General features: G+C 46.0%; 1 protein-coding gene across 1 annotated transcript in view; it reads left to right on the forward strand.

The window, feature by feature from the left end:
- The window catches only part of PTPRT (protein tyrosine phosphatase receptor type T), a 1082400-nt gene that overhangs the window by 290853 nt on the left and 768383 nt on the right, over positions 1 to 23164 (forward strand). Inside the window, exon 2 of the mRNA XM_027078280.1 lies at positions 17284 to 17409. Coding sequence (XP_026934081.1) covers positions 17284 to 17409 — 126 coding nt within the window. The remainder of the gene's footprint in view (positions 1 to 17283; positions 17410 to 23164) is intronic.

A 23164-nucleotide genomic window follows, 5' to 3' on the forward strand; every position in this document is an offset into this window, starting at 1 on the left:
TTTAACCACGGTTGGTTAGGACTGCTGTGGGATTCCTGTCCAGCTGTTCCTTTATCATACTTTTCTTTGGGAGGTGAGGGGTTGGATGTGGGGCTTTTGGAGTAGTCAGGGGCATTTTAGGGCCCTAGGTAAGTGGAAGTTGAAATTTAGTTTGAGTTAATGGGAGATATAAACATATATATATATATATATATATATATATATATGTACACACATACAGATACATATGTATTTCAAATATATAGTGTATATAGTATATATAATATACATGTAAATATATACATATATGTACTATATGTATATATGTATTATATAGTACATATACACATATGCAATATAGTATATATATGCGTATACACATATGTTTCATATATATTTTTCCTGTGTATAGTTAAACCATTACTAACTGCCCTGGTGTGGAACTGACTGACAGGAACACAGATGATACCACCAAATCAAAGATTATTTATGATTACCCAGAACACAAGCACACTTGTAATACCCTGAAGTATTACGGAATATACATGAACGAAATTTGATAGTGATTTCCCCCAATTTGACTACAGTCCTAAAGTTTACGCTATAGAAATAATAACTGGTGGACTTGAAGGAAACTTTAAGCAATTATTAATAATAATAAACAAATTTCAATCAACCTGCTAGAGGGGATTTTGAAGTTTCTACTCTCTCTATAAAAAATGATATTGTAAAATTATTGTCAGGAAGAGGGAATGTAGCCAGGAAGGTAAGGGAATATGCTGTCAGGAGGATAATTAATAAAAATGTTATTTTTCTGGACTGCATGATGTTTGTGGTACCTGTAGGCTGTTAGAAGTTTATTATTTGTCGTGACTTCTTTTCTCCTTTCAAATAAATAGTCCCTTTTCTCAGTTTGTGGTCTTTTCCCTAAAGAACGTCCCCTCCTCAAATTGTCTAAGCTTCAGGCTCACAACACTCAGACCTGCTCCTGGGGTGGAGGGTAATGTTATTATCTTCTTACAGATGAGGAAGTTGAAACTCAGAGAGGTTAAGTGGCTTGTCCAAGGTCACGTGGTCGTAGCCTGGGCTCCAAGCTGCTCATCACCCATGGGCTGTGCCGTCTTCCCAGTGGGGTGTGGTCGGGATGTGGTTTTGCTTCTTTCTGCATTAGTGGAGTTGCAGCTGCTATGGCCAGAGCCCTGGGAAACATGAAAGGGCTCTCTGCCATCAGTTCTTTGCAGGCTTATAGGTAGTTGCCCCTCGGGGAAGTGTTCATGCACTTGCCGGTGGTACCCGAGCCAGGTGCCCTTTCCCCTGGCTTCAGGGTGTCAGCCGTGGGGGACAGGTGTATGATCCTCATGACTTCTGTTAGTTTGGTGGTTGCTCTTGGTCCTCGTCTGAAAAACCGTTTTGCCATTTCTCACCCCTTTCCTTCTACCCCCAGCTCTTAGCCTTGCAGTCTGTGGGCTCTCCCTGATGAGAGTAGGCCCCAGGGCCCCAGGGAGAATGGGTTAGAGGGAAAAAGCCAGAAACAGTCTAATGAGGTCTTAAAATGCTGTTGATGCAAGAGGGGCAAAAGGCATCCAAATTGGGCATCCTTTCTCTCTTCCACAGCTTCTCCCTCTCACAGCCCCTGGCATCCCATCTGGCAAATACCACTGGATTTCCCGGAATTCCATCCATCAGACTGTGCAGTTCTCTCAAGAATGAGTTGCATGGTGAATAGATTGCTGGCATTTTGGGTGGGCCCCAATTGTCTTGCATCTTCTAAGTCCATGAGAAAAAAATACAACACTGTAAGCTTCAACATTTATGGTTTCTTTGCTACTTTTGTGTGGAATTTTTTCTTCATTTCAGTCAGTGTTGAGGTCGGAGGGTTTGGGAAATTTACTCTTATGCCACCATCTTTCTCGCTAATGTTGGTTTTGATTCTGCTTTTTGCATTTTAACTTTTCCTGAAATTCTTTATTAACCCACAGGTCACCCAATCCCATTGTCTTTGCGTCTTACGTTAGTTTCCCTTTGTAGCTTTTTTCTCTTCTTGTTTCACAAAGCCCTGGGTCTCTTTGCATCCTATGAAGATGCTGAATGTTTTTTTACAGCATTCGTCAGCTTCCTGTAGTAAATCATCTTTAGCGATCTTCTCTTAAGTTTTCATGATGATTTATTTTGCGTTTTCCTCTGTATTCCTTTTTTGTAATCATAATCATTTTTATTATTTTTCCTAAAGATTTTATTTTCTTTTATTTTCTATTGGAGTATAATTGCTTTACAATGTTGTGTTAATTTCTGCTGTACCGATGAAGTGAATCAAGGGAACCCTCTTGCACTGTTGGGGGGAATGTGAATTGATACAGCCACTGTGGAGAACAGTATGGAGGTTCCTGAAAAAAACTAAAAATTAGAACTACCATATGACCCAGCAAACCCACTACTGGGCATATACCCTGAGAAAACCATAATTCAAAAAGACACATGCACCCCAGTGTTCATTGCAGCACTATTTACAGTAGCCAGGACATGGAAGATTTTATTTTCTGAATGCAGGAAGGAGACGGTAAGGAAGAGAGACTCCAAGTGCTTGGAGCAAGTCTTCTTCATTAGAGGGCTAGTGACTGTGGTTTCCTAGTTGTTAAGAACTATGCATTTCTGAACTTGGGGGTTAATGGTGTGGAAGGAACACATGGTCTGCCTAGTGAATTCCAGGCAGATGAGGTTTAACTTTTCTTCTTCCAGATTATAACAAGGGTGTCATGAGTGGTCTGCTGCTTGAATGTTTAAATCCATTTCTGTTTCTTCCGGATGCTAATGATAGTTTTATTGTTTTCAGTTCTTTTGGAAGTTTTCACCTTTTCCAGTGTCTTCTTAGGCATGGTGTTGAGGTTCTAAGAGGGGCTGTTAGGAGCTTCCTGCCAGGTTGCATTTCAAAGGGAATGTGACTCGGCCAAGTTCATGCAACCAGCTGGTGGCAGAGGCAAACCTGTAATGCAGGCTCCTTTCTTCCAGGCAAATCCTCCATCTTCAAGACCACCTGCTGCTCTTGACCTGTCAGGACCTGAGCTATGATGTGGTTTAGCAAGTAGTGGCTTTGTTAGAAGCTCATTTCTGTTCCGAGAGTTTAGCCCAAGGTGGAGTCATGCTGGCAGGGGCTGCACTCATAGGATCCTGTGCGTTGGGACTTTTCAGTTTTAAAAAAATGTGCATAGAGCTAGAAGTGGCTGAGTGCTTGTTCCAAAGATGAGAAACATGCTTATGTGTCCTGGACATGAACTCCTCGGTGTTAGAGAGGTGGAGACGGGGCAGCTTTGAGATACTGGCTGTGTTTTTTGTGCTTAGGAACCTTAGTGACAGCCCTGCTATCTTTTTTGTTTGTTTTTATTTCTTGAGGAGGACAACAAAATGTTTATTATTAATCACAAATCTTCATTAGACTTAAGATTCACATAGTAGCAGCATAAAGACCCACTAGTGGCTCGCCTGTTACCATGCACTTTTTTTTTTTCACAAGAAATGTTTAACAAGGACGTAGAAGAACTAAAGAACAAACAGAGATGAACAATGCTGCCTTTTTTTGAAAGGTTCATCCAAGGCCACTTCCTTAATTACTAGCAGAGTGCCTGCTTCCTATCTGTGGGTGCCTCTGTCTTAGTGAGGTTTACCTCTCCAGGGAACCGAAGTATCAACATTTGAGAAAAAGAGTGCACAAGTTTAATGATTTAACAGGCTGACATGCTAGCACAGCTGAAACTGCAGTTACCTAAGGCACGTCAGCATCCCTAAGACCTCAGAACACACTCTTAGTGGACTGACCCAATCGTGGCATCCAGGTAATATGAACTTTAGACTCATTGAGGCTCCTTTAGCCTCTGTCCTTAATGGAATCTTTCATTCCACATTTAATGCACATTTAACGGCCCTGGTAGATGGAGCCCAGCTGGCCACCACAGGCAGATTTGCCAAAGCTTAACTGATTTGAGAGAGCTCACAGCAACTATACTTACGATAATATTCAGACCTCAGTAAATATTTTATCTACACAATGATCAGTTGGGTGATTTATGTAACGCTGGATGCTATTATCGAGTTTAATTGACTGTGGGCAAACCTAATTTTTACTTTATGTAATTAAATGTTAATATACATATAAAAACTGAGTACATAAACCAATATCGTCAACCAGTCCTAAATGTTTCTGAAGCTTTTGTAGGCATGGCATTCTGTAGCAGAGAAATGCTGGCCTTTGGGGAAAGGAAAGAGAGAATCCACCAATGTAGGGAACTTGGATTGGGTTCTTATCTCATTGGAATCTCAGTTTCTTCATCTTTAAAATGAGGATGAGTAATTCCTGGATCATAAAATGACTGTTAGGATTAAATGGTATTATGTTGGCATTTAATTTATTATTATTTATTATTATTATGAATGGCTGGCCTGTTGCCTGGCAAGGCATAGCAGGGATCACCTTCTGTATCCACCTTATGGATATGTTTATTGAATGCCCCTCATGTTCAAAGTATGCTTGTATGTGACAAGCCAAGGTGGGTACCTTACCTGCTTTATTTCTCTCCATGTTTTCCTTGTTCGGCTCCCACTAGAACATGAGCTTTGTGAAATAGGGACACACAGCTCTTAATCCCTGCTCTGTCTCTGGTGCCTAGAATAATGTCTGGCGCACAGTAGTTACCCGATCTAGGATTACTGAATGTCATTCAAGCATGGGCTGTTAATTCAGAGAGATAATAAGGAGGCATGAGAATCGCCAAACTGGAGGAGTTTACTGGTTTTGCATGCAGGAGACATGATCATAGCGTTGAGAAGGCTTGTGCTTTGGGGTCAGATTGAAAGTAATTTGATTCCTGACTCTGCCCTTTACAAGCTGTGTACCCTTGAGGAAGTTACTTAACCTTTCTGAGCCCCAGATTCCAACTTTGCAAAATTGTGCATTGAATCCCAAAGAGCAACTCACAGGGCTGCTGTAAGAGAAATAAGGTAGTGCTTGTAAAGAGCCTGCCACTTAATTATTTAAAGTTATACAGAGTAGACACAGAAGGCTGATTTTTCCCAAGGTGAAACTTGGGAAAGCTTTGAATGACCTGAAGATATTCTCTCCCGGGGATTCTTGATGTGATTATTACAAGAGTCCACTCCTTGCTGGGCCAGGTAGGAGCACTTGGCTGTCGTCTCTCCTGAGGTTCTCTAGGGCATGTCACTAATGGAGCTGAGGTTTACAGTGAGGTCAAAGGGAGCACCAGAGACCCAGAGAGAGCCATGTGTGGACCATGTGACTCCTCATGACCTTGAACCTTCAGGACAGTGAGTGGAGACCCAGGAGCCTGACCTTGTTGGTCTTGCTGGACCAGGGCTCAGGATGTGTGGCTGCTTCTCTTTCTTTTTTCCTTTGAAAAAATTATGTGTTAAAAATAAGTCAGGGGCTTCCCTGGTGGTGCAGTGGTTAAGAATCTGCCTGCCAATGCAGGGGACATGGGTTCGAGCTCTGGTCCGGGAAGATCCCACAGGCTGCGGAGCAACTAAGTCTGTGCGCCACAACTACTGAGCCTACGCTCTAGAGCCCGAGAGCCACAACTACTGAAGCCCGCACTCCTAGAGCCTGTGCTCCACAACAAGAGAAGCCACCGCAATGAGAAGCCCGTGCACCGCAACAGAGAGCAGCCCCCGCTCACCGCAACTAGAGAAAGCCCGCGCGCAGCAGTGAAGACCAAACACAGCCAAAAATAAATAAATAAAATAAATTTATTGAAAAAATAATAAGTCAGTTTCAGAAGAAGAGGTGTTTAGCAAGCCAGATATTCCTGTAGAGGTAGCAATGTTAGTGGTCACTTAGAGTTATGACCTAGTGACTAAGACTGTGGTGTTTGGAATAGGACTGCCTTGGTTCAAACCCCAATCCAGCCGTTTCCTAGCTGTGAGATTTGGGGCAGGTTATGTAGCTGGTTCTTAGTTTCATCATGCATAAAGCATGAGTAGTAATAGTACCAGTATCATGAGGCTCCTTGAGGATTAAATGAGAATATTTAATCGCAAATTTAATCACTTTGTACAGTATACAGTAAGCACTCAATCAGCACCAGCAGCTGTAATTATTGTTCCCACTTCACAGATGAAGAAGTGGAGGGTCGAGATTTTCTCTGACCCACCAGAGGTCATAAAGAAAGTGCCAGAACCAAGCTGGGCTCCAACCTCTGTTGCCCTCTTGCACTCCTGACACTTCGTCACACTCCATTCATTCATTCATTCTGAGGCATGTATTGAGTTTCCCTTAAGCTCTCAAGCGTCAAAGTGCCAGGCTCTTTGATATGTCCTGAGGATTCAGTGGCAAAGAACATGGGCGTATGCTTCCTGCTCCAGTGGACTTAAACGGGTGGTGGGAAGACAGAAAATAAACAAATGAGTAAATGAATAATTGCGGAGTTACTCAGGGGGTATGAATAACACCATCGAACAGAAGCAAGACGGTATGTTAGAGAAGAATTGGGGAAGAGAGGAAGTTGATTCCCGTGGAATGTTCAGAGAGGCTTCTCTGAGAAGGTGGCGTTTGATGTGGGAGATGCCCAGGGCCAGCCACGTGAAGCGCTAGGGTGAGAGTGTTCCAGGCAGGGGGAACAGCAGTGCAAAGACTCTGAGGCCATCCGGCTGACTTGGGCTTCCGAGGTCTTCAGAAGATGACACGACTCCTGCCAGAAAGCAGTGTCAGCCCTTTCTTCTGTGTAGAGGAAACGTTTACTCACCTTTCCCAGCCGATCTAAAGTTTCCCTGAAATGGGTTATGACCCTCGGCCATCTCTTTCTTTCACTGCTCCCTCAAAAATAAAAATGAAAAAAAGACATCACCACGGTGTGAGAAAAGATGAAAGATGCTATTCCGGCTTCTGAGTGGGCAGAGCTCTGGCCCGGGGCCAGGGGAGCTGGCTTCCATCACAGCTCTGCACCCCTCTCTTTGCAGCCTTGTCCTTTTGATGCCTGTCTGCCCACCTGTAAATTTAGGAACTGGGCCAGGTGACCCTTTCCCTCTTGAAACGTGGGAGAGCAGCGGAATCCCTGAATCTGCTCCCGGGTTGTTTGGGGGAAACAGAAACAGACTTGCTGGGTTGGGTGGGGCCGCTGTTCAGGCTGGTGGACTCTCCAGCTGGTCTCCAAATTGAGCCATCTTCACTTTAACCGGAGGTGACCACTGTCCCTCACCCACCCGCATCCTCTTGGCAGGGTGAAGCTGAGTGCTGACCCCACACATGTGCGCCTCCTTCGTTCTTTCCTCCTGGTCACAATGCAGAACCGCATGTGCTGAGACGTTGCCTGCGGCAGAGCAGACAGCCCTCTTCCCTGCTGTCTCCAGGAGCCTGGGAGGGCTGGCACATATGAGGAGTTGGAAATCTGCCTGCCACATTCCACTGTGCTCTCTTCTTGTAGGACATTAAGATGCACCAGACTGAGGCCCGTGGCAGACACCGCAGGGAAGCTGGTCTGAACAGAGGCTTTTATTTCCAGGGGACACCTGGCCCTCCTGTATCCCACCAGCATCCTAGCAAATGTAGCTGGGTGATATGTGGATGCACAGTCGCCATCTCCCAGCGTGTCAGAAATCGAAGTGCCCTTTGAGAGAGTTTAATTTATTCCTTTGTTACCTGGGAAGAATCTCTGACCTGCGAGGTTAGGTGAGTTGCCTGAGGTCACACAGCAGTAAGTGGCAAATGAAGCTGCGAGTGACAGCGCATATCAATAGCTTATCACCATGGGCACTGCTGATTCATACAGGATGTGATGGACCAGCTCAGATAGTTTCTTTAAAATATTTTATTTGTTTTGAGATTATGCAACGTGGACACAGACAACATAGCTATCTTTCCCATTTCTAATGCATATATTGGGATTAAATATTAATTTAACAAATACTTACTTAGAACCTACTATGTGCCAGGCACCATTCCAAGTCTTTACATTTACCGAATCCTCATCACAACTCCCAAGGGATGGGCACTATGATTATCCTCGTTTTACAGATGAGGAATTGAAGCACATAGAGGTTAAATAACCTGGTCAAGGTCACACAGTTTAAAAAAAAAAAAAAAAAAAAAGCTGGGATGCTGGCTCCAGAGTCCATACCTTTAAACCCTACGGATGCTCAGTTTCACTGGTCAGAAATCATCATCCACGACGCAAGGCTGGCACGCTCGAGGGACGCTAATCTCCTTGAACTCTTTAGTTCTCTCAAAGAGAGAAAACACTGGAGTCTGGAGCGGGTGTGAGGGTGTTGGAACAGGTTCTAGAAGGTCGCTGTTTCTGTTAGCTTTGTCTTTTCCTGCTCCACTGTGCTGCCTTGGAAGTCAGAACACATCTCTGGTCTAGAAGACACCCAGCAGCAAGGTCATCATTCTCTGTTGAAGTCCCTTTGCTTGCTTCCACCTTTGTTGTTTTCCTGGGTTTATTATAATGGGCCAAATTAACCTGAGTTGCCTCCCAGAGTCTCTGGGAGAAAGAACCAAATGAACAGATCAGACCCTGTTTCCCTGGTCCTTGGGGAATGCCTGAGCCATCAGAGAGACATCATCTTATCTATAATAAATTCACTGTTCAAAGAGCTTTAAAACATTCTTTTTCCTATTAGGAGTATTGTTGCTATCGGTTGAGTCCATGAGTGTTTGACATTAGATGACTTCATAAAACGTGCTACTAATTGGATTTGTAAAAGCAAATAAATCCCACACTAATTGGAACGTGCCCTGCCTTTGTTTTTGCTCACTGAATTAGGTATCATGGTGTGAAGGCCTTCTTATCATATTTGTGCACTTTTTTAAACACCCCCCTTGGCATAGACTTCTGCAAATTCAATTAGATATTCCCCAGAGAAATTCAATTTATGCCAGGCTGGTTTACATTCATTCCGGGGGCAAGACTCGCCTACCCACGATAGCCTGCCCGCGATTAATAAGCCACTTAGATACTGCCCTGCCTTCAAAATCTTTGTTGGAACAAGGGCAGCATCTTGATGACGTGGAGGCCGGCGAGCTTTATCGTTAGAATGTGTGTGTCCACAGAGTAGGGCTGGCTTCATGGGTGTATGGCTTGTGTAGTCACCCAGGGCCTGGCACTTGGAAGGACCCCATACTTAGTTTAATGTTCTGCTATGGCCACGTTGAAATTCTTAATAGTTTTTAAGCAAAAGGCTTTGCATTTTGGTTTTGCACTGGGTCTCCCGTGAATGTAGTAGCTGAGGTCTGCCCTGGTTGTCAGACTTTCTGGCTAAGAAAGGAGTCCTTGATTTGAGTCTTAGCTCTGCCTCCGATTGGGTGGTGTTGAGAATGTCACCTGCTCTGGCCTTGGTTTCCTCGTCTGTGAAGTTGGAGCATTTCTCCTCACCCATGGAGAACACATGCTGTGATGTCCCTGAAGGGTTTATTTAAATCCAGCTACCTTTTGTGCTTCTCTCAAAAGAAGCCGGCCGGGAGTGTAGCTTTGGAAGGCAGTGGATAACATGTCCCCCCTTGCACTTCTGGGAGGAAGGAAGAGACGTTCTACAACTGAGAAATGGGAAGGAGGTATCCAAAGCACATGACATTAAGCACTCAAATGGTGAAACACGGTACTTTTCTGTGACCATGTTAAAATTGGAAATTTTTATGGCATCAAAGCAAAGGTTCGCAAAGTACAGCCTGCAGGCCGGTTCTGGACCTTCACTGATTTTGTACTCTACCCACAAAGGAGGATTGGTGTTTACATCTTTAAAGGTTTAGACAACTCAAACGAAGAATACTGTTTTGTGACGTGAAAAATCATAGGAAATTCAAAGTGCAGTGTCAGTAAATCAAGTTTTATTAGAACATAACTCTGCCCATCTTTCTTTGTGGCTTCTAGCTGCTTCTGCTCCAATGGCATTGCTGAGTCATAGTGACAGAGACCCAGTGGCCTTCTGTGGTGGGCAGAATTCCAAATTGGTCCCCAAGATTACTGGCCCCCGGTATTCATGTCTTGTATAATTCCCATCCTTTGGGAGGGACTCTGAATTGGATAGATTTCACTGTTATGATTAGGTTATGTTAGTGACCAAGGAGAAGGAATTTCACAGATGTAATAAAGTTCCCAAGTTGGTTGACTTTAGTTAACCAAAAAGGAGAAGATCTTGGTTGGGTGGGCCTGACTGAATCAGATGAGCCCTTAAAAAGGATGGAGTCTTACCCAGAAAGAGATGTGAGACATGAGAGGGTTTATGGCAGGAACTGTGGGTAGCTTCTAGGGGCTGAGAGTGGTTCCTAGATGATGGCCAGCCAGAGAGGAGGGACCTTGATCCTGTAATTACAAGAAACTGAATTCTGCGGAACACCATGCAAAAGATGACCCGGGCTCCAGAAAGTAAAGCAGGTCCCCTGATACTTTGACCTCAGCCTTGAGAGGCCCTGATAAGGTGAAGCCTTGTCCGTACCTCTTACTTGCGGAAACCAGGAGATAATAAATGGGTGTTGTTTTGAGTTTGTGGTAACTTGTTGGGTAGCAAGAGAAAACCAGTACACCTGCAAGGTGAACGTCTTTAATATCTGGCCCTCTACAGAAAATGTCGCTTGACCCCTGTCTTAGGGAGTGGGGGTAGTTAGACTTAACCTCCATTCATAGACATACATATATAAATATATACTTACATAGCTCAAGTACAGTGCCTGGGAAAGAGCAGAAACCCAGAAAACCGTTCGTTTCTCTTCCGAACTCAATTCTGTTCAAGAATACACAGGATCATATCTGAGAAATGCAGGAGCAGACACATTTATATTTTTATTGAATTCTATTCCGCTCTCGTTTTCGAAAGAGGAGCTCATGTTTAAAAAAATTCTGATTGGCACTATAAACTTTATTTATGCTTTAATGTATCTTAAAGTATGTATCCTGCACTATTTTTACTTCCCTTACAGATGCTGATATGCTATACATTACCAAACCCAAATGGATTTTCAAAATCCAATTTCCTTGCTACCGTTTTCCATTTCTCTGTTGACTTTATATGCTTGACTCACATCAGAGCATCTGGGGCCTTTGCTACCTTTTGACCTCAACCTGTCCAGGAAAATAGCTTCTCTGTCCCTGTGTAGAGAGAGAGCGCTGGGTCCTCCCTCGGCCTGTGGCTGCACTGCCCTGTCCTCCCTCAATTATTGGGGTCCTTCTCCAAACCAGGACATGTGCTTTGGAGGCTGAGCCCAATTCTGGGGGTGGGAGTCGTTTTAGGAGATTTTTGTTTTCTTCCAAAATGATAGTGATGGAGTTGGTATCAGTTGAATGGGACCAGTTTAAAACAGAATGAGGCGAGCATCCAAGTGAGTGTCTTTGGAGGATCTCTCCAGCAATAAGTCTTCCCCAAGTAGCCTGCCACAAACACCTGCAGAGATGGTCTGGACCCTTTTCTAGCAGGTGTTATGTGCCAAGGAATTCCACCGAGAGAGAGAGAACATAATTTTTTTTTTTTTTTTTTTTTTTTTTGGTACGCGGACCTCTTACTGTTGTGGCCTCTCCCGTTGCGGAGCACAGGCTCAGCGGCCATGGCTCACGGGCCCAGCCGCTCCGCGGCATGTGGGATCTTCCCGGACCGGGGCACGAACCCGTGTCCCCTGCATCGGCAGGCGGACTCTCAACCACTGCGCCACCAGGGAAGCCCGAGAAACATAATTTTTGAAAGAGCAAGAGGAGCCGCAAGGAGACTCAGGATCGTGCGTTTGAGTATTTCATGCTGTGAGTGCACGGGAAGCCAGTCTCTCCTTCCTTCTCCCTTTGGTGGCTCTCAGTAGCTCGTCCTTGGGCTGGTGGCATGGCGCTGCCTCTCTGGGGCTCCTGAGAGTTCCCAGGCCTTTCTGAGCCTCTGGAATCCTTAACCTTGACCACTGGAAGGTTCCTTCGTGATCCATCTTGCACCCCAGAAAATGAAGGCCCAGAAAGGAGGAAGGAAGGTGAGCTAGAGGGGCTGCACCCTCTGGCAGTGTAGATCATTGCCAGAGTGTATAATCTTGAGCTCATAACCACTCTATTTGTCGGTCTGTTGGCTGAGAGGAAGAAAATTCAGGGAGGCTTGCTAAAAAAATATTTATCAAGTATATTTTCTCTCCTGAATAGCTTTCAAAACTTATCTCTGGGTCAAGTCAGATCGACAGGGAGCAGGTGTCTAGACTGTGTCATATTGGGCTCCAGTGAGTTGCTTTTCCTAAATTGTATATTTGGGTGATGCTATCAATTTATATGGAGAATGCTTATGAGAAATAGTCTCATGAAATTGGCCACGTGCCCCATGTGTGGATGCTGTCTTAGATATTGTTCATTATGGGCTATGGGATTTCTGTTACCAGTACCCCTTTGGAGACGTTCTCGTGTGATCTAAGCACCTGGAATGGTTGTAATTTACCTGAGCCATTTGGCTTTTATTGTATGAACACAGAGTGTCCAGTATCTGAACAGATTGTCCTTTTTCTCTTGGCCTCCGGAAGCTCAGAGTCAAATAGGTAACTCCCTTTCAGCAGGTGGACATTTGGGAAATTGCAGGGTGGACTTGTAACTCTCTCCTTCTGTCCTGCTTGTCTTTCTTCTCCTGTCCTCAATTTGCCTTTTGCCATCATGCTGTACTTCCTTCTTCTGTGTTTGTCCATCTACTGTGGCTGGACTTGAGTTGATAGAGGGTAGATTGGTAACCAGTTACCACATGGTCTATGGTTTTTGTTTTTTTTTGTTTTTTTTTTGGTCTATTTTCTTGATCTATACAAAGCACAGGAATACTTCAGACGATCACTAGGCCATGCATCCTGCTTTGCTGGAAGCCCAGGAGCTGCACAGAAAAGTCATGAACCATGTGTACCCCTGGAGTTTGGACATACATGTGTGATAAAGTGCAGGACAGGGGCCTGTTCCTAGAAACTCTTCTGTATTGAGAGACACTGAGGTCCACACAATAGATGACAAATTCTGGCAGCGTGGCATAGAACTGACAGGTGGGCCTGGCTGTCCCAAAGAAATAGTGGCTCAAAACAGAATGTAAGGCTGCTTTCGGCTCTACTTTAAGCCAGCCCCTCTTCAAGGGAAACAGAGGGCTGTGGTCTGAAAATAAGAACCAGGTCACTGGGGCCACAGGCCTGCTGCTGTGGGACCCCAGTATCAAAGAACAGACTGTTGGAAAGACATTGGCTCAGTGGCTGCAAGTTGAAGTGGTCACCAGAGGTTCGCAGGTGGAGGCAGTGAGGTGCCCGGGGGTGGCTGTGAAGAGGAGAGGGGTCCCTACCCTGTAGAGGGCCAGGACCTGCCAGCACTCAGCTCGGGGGCAGCTGAGCAGGCCATCTACCATTGGGTGGAGGAAGGGAGGTGAGGGGTGGACGACTGACCTGATCCAGGAGACTAGGGGCAAATGATTGATATGACCTTGCTTGGGATATGTAAGCTGGGATGCCCAGAGGTATAACTGAGCCCTCCTAAATCTTGTCTAGAACACAGCTGAGAATTGGATTAATTAGACCATTAAGTAAAATTTATTAATAATTTTTCCTTTGAGCTTCGACATATCTCTGTAAAAGTGTGTTTTGCATCACACCCTCAAGTGTATGTTTGTGCGGTTATCTTTCCCTGTCCTCTGCAAACCTTGTGAGGGTAAGAATCATATCTGTCAATCCTGTGCCCCTGCACAGACCTGTAAAAAACAAAAACCAAAAAACGTCATTAAATGTTTCTAGGATAATAAGCAGGGTAATGAATTCAAATGGGAAAGACACAACCACCTTGGAAGCACTTTATCTTCCTAACCCCCTCTCATCACCTTGTAAGTGAAAGGCTTGGTCCTTGGTTTCTGGGGAATACATTCTTTCTCTGGTCTATTAGAAAGAGCATGGGTTCTGTGGTTAGGTCACCATAGATTTACACTTGCCTCTGACACTTTCCTTCTGTGTTACCTGAGCAGGTCGTTTAACCCTTTAATGCATCAATTACCTTATACTTAAGTAGGGATAAAAATCTACTTCACAAAGTTGCGAGGATTAAGTGAAAGCAAAGGTGACAGTGTCCGTAATCAGTGCCTAGTTTATTGCCTGACATGGAGCAAATGCTCAAGAGAGCACGCTTCTTATATTAGTCAGGATGTGCAAGGCTCTGCTATGGTAATAACTAAGCCCTAAGATGTCAGTGGCATATTAAGACTAGAAAAGTCGGCATTTTGCTCCTGTTATGTTCAGTGACAGTATTACCGGTCAGGCGACTGTCTGGGTGACACACCTCCAATGAATGTCTCAGGGATCTAGACATCTTTCTTCCTTTGATGGCATTGCCTTCAAGTACACCTTTGAAGGTCTTCACAGTGGGGTGAGAAGGATTGCTAGTAAGAGATTATTTTGGGGGGGCTAGTCTTGCACATGGTGAGTATCACTTTATTGCACATTTCCAAGGTTTACCACATGGTTTTCCCCAGATGCAAGGTGGCCTGAAAACACAGAGTTCTTGTGTGCCCAAGAGAGAAGACTTCAACAGTTCGCCATGCACCTAGCGTCATCTTGGCCATGCTTTCTTTCTGTAGCCCTGGATGCTATCTCAGTTTAGGACGATTTGTCAGTTCTGCCCGTGAACACTTGAGATGCTGCAGGCTCCCCTCACTTGCTAATTCCAGCACATCGGGATCTGGATGTTGTCAGTGGCTTTGACGTGGTTGATTTATCTTCCACAGGCTGGGAGACAGGCTCCAGTGAGGCAGCGGTGGTGTAAGGATGGGAGGGTGGCCCTCTGAGCAATTGGAACTGTTGCTGCTGCTACTATTTTCTAAATTTTAAATGGAGTGTGTTGTGTTTTCGTCTCTGTGGCATTCACTGTGCTGTTCTGGTCAGAGAAGGTCTATAGAGGAAGTGATTTGGGGGAGGATATAGTTTGGAATTTTCAGGCAGGCAATATGGGGAAGAAGCTTTCTAGGTATTAGAAGTGATAAGTAAGTATGAGAATGGAAAGAGCAGGTGGAGCTTGGGGACCGCTGTGGGCTCACTGTTACTGGAACGTAGTTTGGTCTCTGTCTGGCATCCCATTCACATTTATGGGTTCATTCAATCAATGGATATTTCTTAAGCCCATCCTCTGTTCCAGTGCCATTCCCAGCCATTCTGAAGCTTACTGTCTAGTGGAAGCTGGTTGATTGCCTCTGTCCTTGCCTTTCAGAGGTCTCCCTTGTCCACTCTATCTGGGATGAAGTCTCCTCTGCTTTCTTCCCCTGACCTTTCCTCTTGTCTCTTGCCTCTGACACTTGGGACTTCCATTCTTGTCTGTTGACCCTTGTCCATCCACACTGGGCATTGCCCTTCTTCCCTTTGTTTCCCGAAGCACCAGTGACACAGGGCTGTTGTATGTCGCCAGCTCTCAGTGTGGAGTTGGATGTAGTGGAGGGACGTAACATCATAGGACAGGGAACTGTCTCCAATTCATGGTCAGAAAGGCTTCCTGGACCACATCAGCCTAGGGGTCCTCTCAGTCACCCCAACCGCATCCTTCATAGCACATACAGGAATGCAGTGTTACTTACTAGTTTGCCTGTTTACTGTCTGTCTGCCTCACTCATGCTAGTGATAGCATGCCTCTTTTGTAAACCACTGTATAGATAGCACCTTGTACTCTCCTGGATCTACCCTAAGAGCTCAATTAAATAATTGTGAATGAAAGAACGAATCAATGAAAGTAAACAGAAATTTTAGTTTCTACCAGTTCATCAGCCATTTCGCATCACAGGAGATTTCTCATTGGCTTTCACCTTCTGTAGGTGTCTGCTTTATAATGTGTTTCTTGGATCTCTCTCTCTCCCTCTCCTTCCCTCTCTCTTTAGGTGTCTATACTGCAAATTCCTGTTGCTTTTTAGTGCAAAGCTATTTAATTCTCTCAACTCAAGCCCCAACCCTTGCACTACCAAAACAGGTCCAGCTCTCCTTTGCCCAGCCCAACTCTTCTGGGTTTCCATACTCTGCAAGAAAGGAAGTGGAGAGAGCTTTGCCATCATAGGTTTACTTTAGCAGTGTGTATCAGATCTGTCAACAGGCCTTCCACCAGCACTAAGCAGAGGAAATCCCAGGTCTGGGGGTAGAGAAGGGATTTTGTCCTTTGTTGCTAATGGAGACAATGGTGCGATATTACATGAGGCTGCAGACACAGGAAGGGGCTAGCAAGGGGTGGTTTCTGTACGTGGAGGAGAACCATGGATGTGGTTTGGATGTGTGATGGGGGAACCAATGGTTGTTTAGGGGAGGGAGATTGTGATGTGATGAGGTCTGAGCAGTAAGGAGACAAGAAAGGGCAGTGGGACTGTGGACCCGCGTGTGAAACTCGGTCCTGGTGCTTTCTCTGTTCCTCTGTGCGTCCTGCCAGCTCACCCCGGAGTACTCTGCCTCTTGCTCTGTGCTCATGGAGATGCTCCTGAACTTTAGAGCCCTGATTAGTTCTCCTCTTCCCCTTCCCCTTCCCCTTCCAGCATATAGTCACCTCCTGCTTCTCTGGAGAGACCAGCATTTCCTAGTTGGAGCCCCAATTCCATACCACACATCTCCCTTAATGTCACCTGGAGGGGACTTAGAGCCCATAGCATATGCTCAGCAAAATCCAGCTTACACAACTCATTGCAAAGTGGTGGGTGATGGATGGCTTGGACTTTTAGGGAGAAGCTTTAAATACTGTCAGCCTTGACTGTATTATCTTCCAGGTGCATGATTGTCTAATTCTCTACACATTTGATTTTTACTCCACGAAAACTTCTTTTATAGGGAAGGAGGTGGGTGTTGAGAATTTATTCTGTGCCAGTTTTTGTATGTTTTTCCATTTAATCCTCCTGATATTTCTGTCAAGTGGATCTTTCCCTCCATATTCCAGGTGAGGAAACTGAGACACAGATGGCGGAGCATCTGGTCCAAGCTGACCCAGCTTTGCAAAGCTGAGATTCGTGTCTAGTTTTTCAAGACTCTGAAGCTAGTGCTTGCTCTGCAGCCTTGCAGCATCTCTCCATGTTGGAGGAAGCAATTACAGAGGCATGCCCTGGCATTCATTTTTCCTGCTGAGAATGAGACATTGCTGTTTACTTTCTCAGGAAGGAAGATTGAAATCAATGTAACTAGCCTTATTAACTTTTTTAAATAGGGGGCCTGCAGATGCCAATGTCTTCCTTGAGAGCGCCAAAGCAAATATAAAAATCCAATTTGCTTGCCTGAAAAAAAATCTCCTCCAGAGTTTAAAATTCAAAGCTGTAAATGAAGAGCTGATGAGACGGGGGTAACGAACCAAGCCCCAGACACAAGGGTATATTTACTCACGTCTCTTTTGTCTGCAGGTGGCTGTTCCTTTGATGACCACTACAGCAACTGTGGTTACAGCGTGGCCCTGGGGACCAATGGGTTTACCTGGGAGCAGATTAACACGTGGGAGAAACCAATGTTGGACCCAGCGGTGCCTACAGGTACGTGACCAACTGTGTTTCAGGCTCTGTTGGGGGTGGTAGCTTTTATGATGACTCATGGGGAAGAACTTTCTTCTGGATCAAGCTGTTGGGGAGGGCAGTAGATAACTTTGTTGGTAATAAGTTCCCCATCCCCAGAGGTATGCAGACCAAGGCTGGGTGAATTCTTAAGCATATGGACGAAGTCATATGTCATCTGGATTCAGGACATTTTAGGATTTCTTTTAGCTTTGAGATTCTAAGGTTTAGCTACCAGTGGGGCATCACTGAGTTTTGTCTGGGAGGCTGATAGTAGTGGGATTTGGGGGGAAGAAAGCTTCTCAAGAATTTGAGGTCACTGTTTTCCTTCTGGGCCACACAGACATAGCTTGTATATATGTAAGGGAACCGCTACAGTCCAAATATTACTCATAAAGTTTTTGTCCCGACATTCTGAATGCCAAGTTTATCCTTCACCAGTGGGACTGAAGGCCTAATATACATTCCTGATGAATACCTGCGTGATGTAGGCCTATGAGAGTCACAGCCAATGTATTCTAGGGGAGATACACCTGGAGGAGGTGCCTTTCTGTTCTGTTTGGCCTTTCAGAGGATTGGATGACGCCCACCCACATTGGGGAGTACTGTTTGCTTTATTCAATTCTCCAGTTCAAACGCTAATCAAGTCTGGAAACACCCTCATAGACACACCCAGAAATAATGCCAGGTATAAATACCAGCTATTTGGGCATCCCTTAGCCCAGTCAAGTTGACACACAAAATTAACCATCACACCACGGATGGCCTCAACTCTCCCCATGACTTCAGTTGCCGTCAGACATCTCTTAGGAACTCGTGTACACAGCCCACTGCCCGGATGCCTTGTCCTCCCAGCTGCTCTGAGACACAGCTTTGCCAGGATGTCATTAAGCTGGAGAGAGATGCTCAGAGATGTCTAGGTGAGGGTGTGGCCCGTGTGACCTTATTGACTCTGAGTTTGGCCCCAAAGCAGGAGGCTACTGGATGGCTCTATCTAGTTCCTATTAAGGGCATCCGTTGTTTGTGTACGTTTCTCCCGAGTATAGACACAGCCCCAGGTACCGTAAAGCTGCGACATGGTACGAAATTGAGCTTTTCAGATCTGGTGGGATCGTGCTTGACGTGAGTGCGCAGAGTCATCAACAGCTACACGTGCCCATTAGCAAGGTGACCATGGGACAACCTCTATGCCTGTTGTCCCATCGTAGTGTTTTTAAAATGCTGACTTTACTTTCAAAAATGTCTTGGCTTACGTGATAGAATCACTTTTTCCATTGGAAACCCCAGGCGTGCAGTGCACCTCTGCTGAAGGCTACCTACCGCATCTGCTGTTCTCTGTGTGGCCAGCTTTGATGTTGGCCAAATAACTTCAGATCTTCTAGTGCATGTGTGTGCGTGGCGTGTGTGTGTGCGTGGTGTGTGTGTATTTGCACGCACACATAGGCTCTTGCGGCTCATCTTTAGCCCACTGGATGCCCTGTGGGGTCATGCAGACTCTCCAAACTCAACATCTCCCAAACTGAAGTCCTGATTCATCTCCATCTACTCAAGCTCTAATGCTCCTTGTCTCAAAAGGCCACTTCCTCACTCGTGCTGATTCAGAAACCCAGGGGTCACGCTTCTCTCTGACCTCTCCCCTCTCCCCTCTCCTTGTCAATCACTCCGTCCTGCCCCTTTACCTCCTGAGCCCATCGCAGGTCTGCTCACGCCTCTCTATCTCTGCCGCCGCTGCCCCGGTGCCACGCGCCGTCTCCTCTCGCCTGGGTCACTGGAAGCCTTTCACGCAGACTTCTCGGCTTCCTCTTCTGACTTTTACCCACTCTCTGCACAGAAGCCAGAGATTGTTCTAGAACGTAGGCCCGTTCACATTATCTCTCCCTCTCATTATCATTATCGTTCTCTCGCCCAGCTTCTGCCTAGAATCTTTTGGAGGCTTTCCTCTGGCTCTGAGAGAGGAGACCAGTGCCCTGCTGTAGCCTCCGAGGGGTCCAGCCCCCCACATCCCAGTCCCCCGCCGTGTTCACTTCACACTGGCTTGTCTCAGTTGCCAGAATGCTCCAGACCCTTTCCTGCCTCAGGGACTCACGTGAGACTGGCACTCTCCGTAGAACTTTCACCTCCACCCCGTTCTCTTGTACTTCCCCTTCGTATCTCAGCTCTTGCATCTCTTCCTTAGGCCGGTGCTCCCCAGATCCTCCAGTCTGGGTCTGCTCTCTCTGTAAATGTCCCCCATTGCACCCTGCTCTTTTCCTCGGGAACACGCATCACTGATGTTACTTGTTCGGTGTACACTGTATCGCCAGATGAGAAGTTCTATGGGAACAAGGACCACGGCAGTCTTGTTCCTGGACTATCTTTACTGCTCCATTCAGTGCGTCACACACAGTATGTACGAAATACCATTGTGTTGGATGGATGCATGGATGAATGGGCAAATAGTCTTTATCAAGTGTTTCTTTGATGAAGAAATGTCTGATAAATGTTATTAAATGCCTTTGGGCCCTTTATTAGAGCACATTTTAAATCTTTGCTACCATCCTTCCATTTTACAGATCAGAAAACCAAGGTTCCCGGCAGCCACGTGACATCGCTACTTTTCCCACCATGCCACTTTCGCTCTTGGAAGGAGCAACCCTTGCTCCTAATCTTAATTTTCTCAGACCCTTATTATGGCACAGTGGCATTTCATAAATATTGGAGTGGACTAATACAATCTTCTGAGCTTTTCTAAATAGAGGCATTTGATGATGATTACTGAAGTTATTCTGTTGTGATGCACCTGTGGGTCGCAGCAGCTCCGTGTGCTTCTTAGGCAGAGAGCCATGAAAGTGAATTTGGATTAGGTGAAATTGTTTGTCCTTCTCATGGGCAAAGGCTGAAATCTTCCTCTTCCTTCTGTAAAGCCAGCAGTTTCCATCCTTTTGGAAATCTAGTGTGGCTCTATGTATTCATATGTCCCACAACCTTTCACTGAGCCCCTCCCATGTGTCAGGCTCAGTGCTAGGCTCTGGGTCAGTCAGCCTCTGCCCTTTGGGCACTTCCGCTGGTCCAAAGGATGAACCCTAAACTCCTCACCACGGCCTGCAAGGTCCTGCATGATCTGGTGTCTTCTCTGAGCCCCTTTTCTCCTCTCTCAAAATGTTCCAGACACACTGGTCATGTTTCAGTTCCCTGGGCATGTCCGAGTCTTTCCTGGCTCAGGACCTTTGCACGTGCCGTACCCTCTCGCTGCAGTCATTTTCTCTACTCTTCAGTTGCCTGGTTTTGTCAGGTCTCAGCATCACTCCTTCTCAGGGAGATGTGCCTCACTGTTCCGTCTAATGAAAGACTCCCTCGATGTTCTCACTCATAGCGTCCTGTTCTTCGCTTTCAAAGTCCTCATCATCGACTTGTTACAGGCCAGCTTATTCCAATCCTGCACCGTAGCTGACTGACCCTGGGCCTTAATCCCTCTGCCTCAGTTTCTTCATCGTTAATGTGGGAACCACTGTGAGAGTTAAATGGGCTGATGCCTGTGTGAGTGTGACGTGTCTGCACATAGTAGGGCTTCATCAGTGCTGGTTCTCTTAAGTTCTTTCCTGGTTCTTACAGTCTCTGGGACTGTAAGTCTAAGTCCACCTTGGAACCTTGCCCCTTTTTCATACCCAGGATACATTGCTACCCCGAGGGAGAACACCTCTTCCATCTTGAGTCTGTTAATTCAGTGCTAGACACAGCCCCTCATCCCACTCTTTTTCCTCATCCCTCTCCATGGGAAAAGCCCTCAGGCTAACATTCCAGGCTTCAGCCCTGGTTTTGCCCCCACCTCATCTTTACTGGGGCTGTCGCAGAGGATGGGGGTTACTGCACCCACAGACCCTCTCCCTAAGCCTCCATCTCGCCCAGGGAACTAACTGGAGCTGCCACTGGTTCTCAGCTCTGCCTTCTCCAACCTTGGCATGAGTGTCCACATGTCCACCCTGAGGTCCAGCCCAGGGCCCAGCAGGAGGGTCGCTGGGGGTGCTGAGGGGAGATGGAAGTGCTGTCAGTGTTCTTTTAGCGGGATTGAAGCCAGAGGAAGTGGGGCTGGGACGTTTACTTCTCTTTTTCCTTCTGATGCTTGTAGGACATTAAGTGTCAGACTGAACCTCAAGCTGCAAACCCAAGTGCACAAGAACTGAGGCATTTACATCAACCCTGAGCCTCCAGGGCGTGAGCCATTACATCGTAGCCTTTATTGGGCCTCCCCTTTCCCTAGGGCTTTACTGACATCCTGGGACTTAAGCAGGTCATTGTGGTTTCCTCTGAGAAGCCCGCTGTCACATTCCTTGTGGTCCCTTTGGGGCTAATAATTCTGCTTCTTCTTCCCGAGGCTTGGAGCCCTTCTCCTGAGTTGAGCCAGCCCAGGTGCATCACCCAGCATCCCTTTTGGGGTCTGTTCCCTCCACGAGTACCATCATCCAGCAGTTTGGGTCAAACAAATCCATTCCTTTCCTCCTCCCAGTGTAGGAACTTCTCCCCTCTCCTTCCTAGCCTTCAAAACCACACCCATGTTAGGCCAGCCCTTCTGGAACTCACAGTATCATCTGTTTAGTAAGTTTAGACCTTAAAAAAAAAATAAAAAACAAAGAAAGGAAGAAGGAACCCTTGACTTCAAGCAGCTTCTTCTCTCCATCCTGTACAAGTCTCTAGAGCAGAGAAATACAAAGAGCCCAGTTAGTCACCTGATTGGAAAGGGCAGGTGTTGGGAAAAATCCAGAGTAAACATATACACGTACAGACGGGAATATTTCCGCCAATCAGCCTGCCATGGAAGCAGGCACAGATCCAGAACGGTGCTGGCTTTTCCTTCATGCCACTGGCCCCTTGGCCGCGTGTTTCTGCTTTGCTCTAACTGCTGATATGTATAGAGAGAAGGTTGGGGTCTGTTATGGGTTGAAATTTGTCCTGCAAAGAGATAAGTGAAGGTCCTGGTCTTGGCACCTGTGAATATGATTGTATTTGGAAATAGGGTCTTTGCTGATATAATCGGGCAAAGACGAGGTCAGGCTGGTTATCTCGAGCCCTCATAGGGTGTTACTGGTGGCGGAGAAGCGACACACAGACACACAGGGGAAAAGAACCATGTGAAGCCAGAGGCAGAGATTGGAGCGATGCGTTTACATGCCAAGAAAAGCCAAGGATTGCCAGCAGACGCCAGAAACCAGAAGAGGCAAGGAAGGATCCTTCCTAGAGCCTCTGGGGGGGGTGTAATTCCCTGCCAACGCTTTGGTTTCAGACTCCTGGACTCCAGAACTGTGAAAGAACAAGTGTCTGTTGTCTTAAGCCACCCAGTTTGTGGTAATTTGTTAGGGCAGCCCTGGGAAACGATTCCTGGGTCAATTACACATCAGTACCCTGACCCCGTCACCTTTTCTACATTAGAACTCACACCAGCGTGCTGTCAGTATTGGAGCTTTTGCTTTCTTTTAAGAGAGCTGGCATTTACTGTGTGATCACTCTAACCAAGAATGGGGTTAGGCATTTTCCTACACATTTCATCTAACGTGCCACCATCCCGTAAGTTCAGAGATATTGTCTCCTCTTTATTTTTGAGAAAACCAAGTCCCAGAGAGAGAGAAATTACATATGAAAGGAGCCAGGCTTCAACCCCCAGGATAGAGAAATATATATTGTATACGTGGTGCTGCCGTCAACTAAACATCTTTTAAAGTTATTTCTTACAGTCATGATTTACGATGGCAAAAATAATGCATAT

This window comes from Aethalodelphis obliquidens, unplaced genomic scaffold (genome assembly GCF_003676395.1).
Source record: "Aethalodelphis obliquidens isolate GAN/ISIS:26980383/991018 unplaced genomic scaffold, ASM367639v1 scaffold42, whole genome shotgun sequence".
NCBI classification, from domain to species: domain Eukaryota; kingdom Metazoa; phylum Chordata; class Mammalia; order Artiodactyla; family Delphinidae; genus Aethalodelphis; species Aethalodelphis obliquidens.